This window comes from Onychomys torridus, chromosome 2 (genome assembly GCF_903995425.1).
Source record: "Onychomys torridus chromosome 2, mOncTor1.1, whole genome shotgun sequence".
In the NCBI taxonomy this organism is placed as follows: domain Eukaryota; kingdom Metazoa; phylum Chordata; class Mammalia; order Rodentia; family Cricetidae; genus Onychomys; species Onychomys torridus.
Window position 1 is genome coordinate 140,152,145 of NC_050444.1, and position 6,547 is coordinate 140,158,691.

At 51.1% G+C, this 6,547-nt stretch overlaps 1 protein-coding gene across 1 annotated transcript; it reads left to right on the forward strand.

The window, feature by feature from the left end:
* The first annotated feature begins 1,307 nt into the window (after positions 1-1,307).
* On the forward strand, positions 1,308-6,155 carry C2H1orf216 (chromosome 2 C1orf216 homolog). The gene is made up of 2 exons (XM_036178395.1): positions 1,308-1,686; positions 4,486-6,155. Exon 2 carries the CDS (start codon positions 4,491-4,493, stop codon positions 5,178-5,180), a length of 690 nt encoding a protein of 229 aa, XP_036034288.1. The 5' UTR covers positions 1,308-1,686; positions 4,486-4,490; the 3' UTR covers positions 5,181-6,155.
* Positions 6,156-6,547: the final 392 nt, after the last annotated feature.

Sequence of the window (6,547 nt, forward strand, 5' to 3'; positions counted from 1 at the left end):
CTCTGTGAGTTCGAGGCCATCCTGGTCTACAGAATGAGATCCAGGAAAGGTGCAAAGCTACACAGGGAAACCCTGTCTCGAAAAACCAAAAAAAAAAAAAAAAAGAAAAAGAAAGGAAGAAAGAAAGAAAGAAAGGAAGGAAGGAAGGAAGGAAGGAAGGAAGGAAGGAAGGAAGAAAACTGGCCTGGCAGTAGTTGCACACACCTTTAATCCCAACACTCAGGAGACAAAGACAGGTGGATCTCTGAGTTCGAGGCCAGCCTGGTTTACAGAGTGAGTTCCAGGACAGCCAAGGCCACACAGAGAAACTGTCTCAGAAAAGAGAGAGGAGAGGGGAGGGCAGTGGAGGGGAAAGGAAGGAAGGAAGGAAGGAAGGAAGGGAGGGAGGGAGGGAGGGAGGGAGGGAAAGAGAACTGCCCCCTACCCCCCACCCCCGGAGCAGCAGCAGCAGGAGCAGCTTAGTAAATAGAACTCTGGGAAGAATCCACTGGAGTCTGTAAACCCGGTCCCTTCTTACATTCCTCTTCACCTGGACAAAAGCACAGAAATCCACCGAGCAGGTGCCTCGGTCTTTAGCGAAGAAGCCCCGCCCCCTCCGGTCCTGGGTACAGGGCATCAACCCTGAGCCATTTCCCAGGTGCTCTATCTTTTCTTAGAACAGTGATTCTCAGCCTTCCCAATGTCCGACCCTTTATGTTGTGGTGACCCCCAACCATAACATTATTTTCATGGCTACTTCATAACTGTAATTTTGCTATTATGAATTGTAATGTAAATATCTATGTTTTCTGATGGTTTTAGGCAATCCCTTAAGGGGGTGTGACCCACCAGTTGAGAACCGCTGTGTTAGAACATAGCATGGTGGCGAACACCATTAATCCCAGCACTTGGAAAGCAGAGGCAGGCAGATCTCTCTGTACGTTGGAAGCCAGCCTGGTCTACACAGGACAGCCAGGTCTACATAATGAGACTCTGACTCAAAACAACAAACAAGCAAACCAACAAAATCCACATAGCTTTCACTAAATGAATGTAGTCAAATAGTCACAGTACGGTGAGAAACGTTGTGAAGGAAATAAAGTTGTTGTTGTTTTTTGTTTTTTTTTGTTTTTTGTTTTTTGTTTTGGCTCTGAGGATAGAAGAGGGAATAACCAGGTCTAGGATTGAGAAGGGTCCTCAAAGATCTACGAGTTAAGTGGAGACGAAGGGAGAATCTTTCAGCAGAAAGGTGTGTGCAAAACACAAAGGGAGCGGAGCGCGGGGCAGCGTAAGGAAAGCAGCGGACCGGACCGCGGCCTCGCGGATTTCACGAGCCACCGGGAGACCCAGGAAGGAGGCACAGCGTCGCCATGTCTGCAGCAAGGCGAACCGATGGATCCGAGGCGCCCGGCCACGGTGGTTAGGAGATGACACCGGACCTGGAAGGATCGGGTCAAGCTGCGGGAGGAGGCAGTTCCTGCGCGGAGAACCGAACCGGCCACGTGGGTCAGGCCGCCCCGCCCAGTCACGCAGACGCCGCTGGACTGTGCAGTCCCGGCGGCCGTGCTGGGCCAGCGGTGCGGGAACGACGCAGCCACGCCAGGACGCGTGCACGCGCAGGGAGGACCCCCCAGCCCCCTCCACCCCGCAGCTACCAGGCCCCGGAGGAGCCGTAGCCAGCTTTGCGGGAGCCGGCGCCTCTAGGCCGTGAGTCCGGGCCCTGATGGAGGGCCTGGGGCCCAGTCGCGGGAGAGCGGGGAGGGGAGCCACCTCTGCAGAGATTAGGGTCACAGTGCTGTCTCCCTCGAGGCAGCCGCCTCTTCCCCGGTCCACTATGGGCTAGCTTAGGGGAAATCCAGATCCTGGGATGTCTGGACTCACATGTCACTGACTCTTTCCGAAGCTGGATCCTTAGCCCCACTCCCATGCCGCCTCACCCCAGCGTTCCTTGTGAGCCTAGCCAGATTTTTTTTTAGGAAAAAAACAAAAATTAAAATACAGAGGAGGGAAGATCTTCAGGCCTTTTCTCACAAGCCAGAGGGGTGAACATCTGCCCCGCCTCACTCTCAGGACTTCTACCCATTGCTGGGTGTGGGGAGGGTCTCTGCGCTTAGAGGGGAACCTTCCCAGAGGCTGCATGACTTAATAGGATTCCTCACTCACGAGTCCTCAGTTCTTCCGGGCCTGGCAATGTGGTCAGTAGAACCTCTTGGCAGTTCAAACCCAAATGAGGGAAGGGGGTGCGGGAGGGTTCGGGATGGAGCACACTGGATACAGTGAATATGTCCCAGGAGCACCGGGAGGGAAGGGACTAGCTTGCCAGAGAGGTGCGTTACTGTGGGTTCTGGAGGAGGAGAATGGGACCAGCTCTTCCAGCCCTGGGTCCTCTGCAGTAGCCAGGGGCTGCCATCGCTTTGTCTCCCTAAGAACAGGAACCCCACTGCAGTGCTCTTCCCCTTCCTGACACCTGCTACTGCTGGGTATACACTGGAGCCCTGGGTCTCAGCCCTCCTAATGCTGCGACCCTTTAAGGCAGGTCCTCAGGTGGCGACCCCCAACCGTAAAACTATTTCGTTGCTACTTCATAGCTGTAATTTTTGCTACTGTTATGAATAGTAGTGTAAATATCCATGTCTTAGGCATTCCCCGTGAAAGGGTCTGTCAACCCAAAGGGATCGCGACCCACAGGTTGAGAAACTACCTCGTTAGCGTTTCCATAAAGGAGTTCTTAGTTTTGGCCAAGGAGCCAGATTAGAAAGGATCACGAGATCGTTTAAACAAACAGCCCCGGTTGACTAGGCATTTGCTAGCCATCAACAATGTATGCCAGGGATGAGAAACACACTAAATAGGACAGAGTGGGGAGGGGGGAGCCGGAGGAGTCTTAGTTCCCGTGTGGTTGGTATGTATCAGCCCACAAGGGGTGGGCTTCAGACAGGTAGACTTTAAACATAAAAACAGAATTTTCTAGGTGGAAAGGAGGCGCCTAGAGGGAGGGATGGTGAGGAATAGTGCGGGACAAATGAATATTGTTGGACTGGGGTGCCTAGGGGGGTCTCTGAGCAGTCCGGTGGGATGAGAGAGACAGAGTGGTAATAACGCAATAGAGCCAGGCAAAGCAAGGCCTCACAGTTCTTTAGGGGCAGCAGTCAAAGCCATTTCCAATCACATTTATACATTTTACAAGAATGGTAGTTTTGTTTTACTGAGATAGAGTTTTGCTATGTAGCTCAGGCTGGCCTTGAACTTGCAACCCTCCTGCCTTAGCCTCCAGAGTGCTGAGATTACAAGTATGAGCTAAATTTATACACACACACACACACACACACACACACACACACACAGAGTTGTTTTGTTTTGTTTCTGTTTTTGTTTGTTTCTCTGTGTAGCCCTGGCTGTCGTGGAACTCACTCTGTAGACCAGGCTGGCCTCAAACTCACAGAGATCCACCTGCCTCTGCTTCCCTCCCAAGTGCTGAGATTAAAAGTGTGAACCACCACCGCCCAGCTGATACATGTTCTTTTTAAAAAATATTATTTGTTGTTATTTAACTGGTCATCATTTTAAAAATTAAAAAAAAAATTTGCAGAGCCTGGTGGTGGTGGCACACGCCTGTAATCCCAGGCCTCGGAAGGCAGAGTCAGGTGGATCTCTGTGAGTTCGAGGCCAGCCTGGTCTACAGAGCTAGTCCAAGACAGACTCCAAAACTACAGAGAAACCCTGTCTCGAAAAACCAAAAAAAAAAAAAAATTGCATACATGTGTGCGTGTGTGTGTGTGTGTGTGTGTGTGTGTGAGAGAGAGAGAGAGAGAGAGAGAGAGAGAGAGAGAGAGAGAGAGTATGTGTGTATGTGTGTGTGCCCAAAGAGGCCAGAAGAGGGTGTTGGTATGGAGCTAGCTTTACAGGCAATTGTGAACCATCCAACTTGAGCTCTGGGAATTGAACCTGGGTCTTCTGGAAGTACTCTTAACTGCTGAACCATCTCTCCAGCCCCTACATTTATATTTTTAATTGGAGGAAGGTCAGGGAAAGTCTGTGGCAGTCATGTGGACAAAAAGTGGCCAGAACCAAGTGAGAGCCAAGAGGAAGAATTGTCAGAATGTGGACAGTGGGGGTGGGGTGGTGAGCAAGGAGGGTAAGTAGTCCAGGGTACTCCTAAGCATCTGATAGACTGAGGACCCTGAAGAGGAGAGCTGTTTGGGTGTGTAGAATTTGAAGAGCCTTTGGTAGGTTGCCAAGTTGACTAGCAGTTGTATCTGGGCTGGACACATATCTGTGAGTCACCCATACATGATGGTTCTTGAAGCTCCCACAGAGAATGAAGTGATGGGGGGGGGTATGTAGAATAAAGAGACAGTCAGCCTTCAAGGGGAAAGGGAAAACCCTATGAGGGAGACAGACCAACTAATCAGAGAGAAGGAAGGAAGCCATGCAGAGGTTCCTGGGCCAAGGTTGCCACTCCACCCTATCCTGCTGTGTGACTCATTCTTTGCTTCCCCCTCACAGACCAGATGTTCGCGGCCATCCAACCAGGGCTAGCAGAGGGGGCCCAGTTCCTGGGGGTCCTGCCTCCTGGAGTATGTCAACCCGAGCTCCAACCAGACAATAATTCCAACTTTGTGGAGAGTAAGGATGCCAATAAGAATTGGCGTGGTGTGCTGGGCAAAGGGGAACCCATCCTGGTGAGGAGTGCCTCTGAGTCACCCTCTGACAACCAGGTCTTCCAAGCCACTGGGCTCCTTGAGGCGGGAGTCCGCAGTCCCCCGGAGGGTGCAGAGATCTCTGGGGCTGAGACTGAGAAGTTGAGTGCTGCCAGCGGCGTCTGCTCTCCTCTGGAGGACATCGGCTATGCCAGCAGTTCCTTGAGCACCGACAGCCTTAGCAGCAGTCCAGAGCCTATCTGTGGGTCTCCTCAAGGCCCAAGCCCTCTGGATCCCCTTCTGCCCTCCGTGGCCCAGGCTGTGCAGCAGCTGCAGGCCCAGGAGCGCTACAAAGAGCAGGAGAAGGAGAAACACCATGTGCACCTGGTGATGTACCGGCGCTTGGCACTGCTCCAGTGGATCCGGGCTCTCCAGCACCAGTTGGTTGACCAGCAGGCCCGACTGCAAGAGAGCTTTGACACCATCCTAGACAACCGAAAGGAACTTATCCGCTGTCTCCAACAGAGGGAAGCACCTTGCAGGCACCAGGACCATTGCTAAGGCTGTGCACAAGTGTGTGTATTTGCAGGTCTGTGTGTGGTTATGCACAAGTAGGTACGTGAGTATTAGTTGGCCTGAGTGCAAGTAAACATAAGCAAGTCTGTATGTGTTCACAGGTAGACAGACAGGTATGTACAGGCATGTGTGGATGAAGTTGTATGTCTTATGTGTAGCATGTATGTTTATGTATGCATGTGTGGCTAGGTGCCTAGGAATGTGTATATAGTCCCAAATAAGATGTACATGCAAAAGATTTGTATGCATATGTATCAGTTAAATGTACAGTCTTATGTCGAGTGTGGATGAACCTTTATGTGCTGAGACTTACATGTGCCAGTGCTGGCATAAGAAATGTGTGTTAGGAACATGTGTATTTGCAGAGAGACTTAAGAGCAGGTGTGTGCAAATACATGTTCAGTTGCTCCTGCAAGGCACCCGCCCATCCCCTGTATTCCCAGAGTCTACCCCAGCCTTGTTCTCTACGGAGTCTCAGCTTCCTGGAGAAAGAAGCCTGTCTTGCTGGCATATATCGGAGGGTGGTGGTTGGTCCATTCTCCTGGCGTTTCCCAGGCTACCTCCTGCCCCTTCTCATCATTTAATCAGACCTTGCTCTGTCTGCTAAGACCGCTGTACCTAATGTTGGCTTTTTGGTAAGAGCTTTTTTTTATTTGGGGTGGTTGCTCTTCATTGTTTTGCCTATTACAGTACAAGAGATTGAGTCCAAAGCCTTGTGCATGCTAGGCAAATGTCTCCCCACCAAGCTGCACCTCCAGCCTGTTGAGAGGCTTATTGGCTCTAGCCTTCCTTGGCACATCTGCTGCTGTTTGGTCAGGGCAGTTGGTGGAGACTGGGTCTCAGGGAGGGAGCTGGCATGATGGTGGAGGCAATGGCAGGGGATAAAGAAAGATAGAAGAAACTATCTTCAAGGTGTGGTGGTGGCACATGTCTGCACTCAGGAGGCAGAAACAGGCAGATCTCTCTCTCTTTTCTTTTCTTTTCTTTCTTTCTTTCTTTTTTTTTTTTTCTTTTTTGGTTTTTCGAGACAGGGTTTCTCTGTGTAGTTTTGGAGCCTGTCCTGGATCTCACGCTGTAGCCCAGGCTGGCCTCGAACTCACAGAGATCTGCCTGCCTCTGCTTCCCGAGTGCTGGGATTAAAGGCTTGTGCCACCACCGCCCGGTTCAAGAAACTGTCCTCTTGAACCCTGTCTTTGGCTCCAGGGGAGATGAGGATGAGAGAGACTGATGATCTCTGAAGAACAGGAGAAGGGAATTTTAAAACACCATATTGCCATGCTGAGGAGAGCCTGAACACCATGTTAAGTTTCTGCTGAAGGGGACTGTGTGCATATAAGCATGCAGGTAATAGA

Coding starts and splice junctions, on each gene's coding strand:
- C2H1orf216 (XM_036178395.1), top strand. CDS start 4,491: ATGTTCGCGGCCATCCAACCAGGGCTAGCAGAGGGGGCCCAGTTCCTG.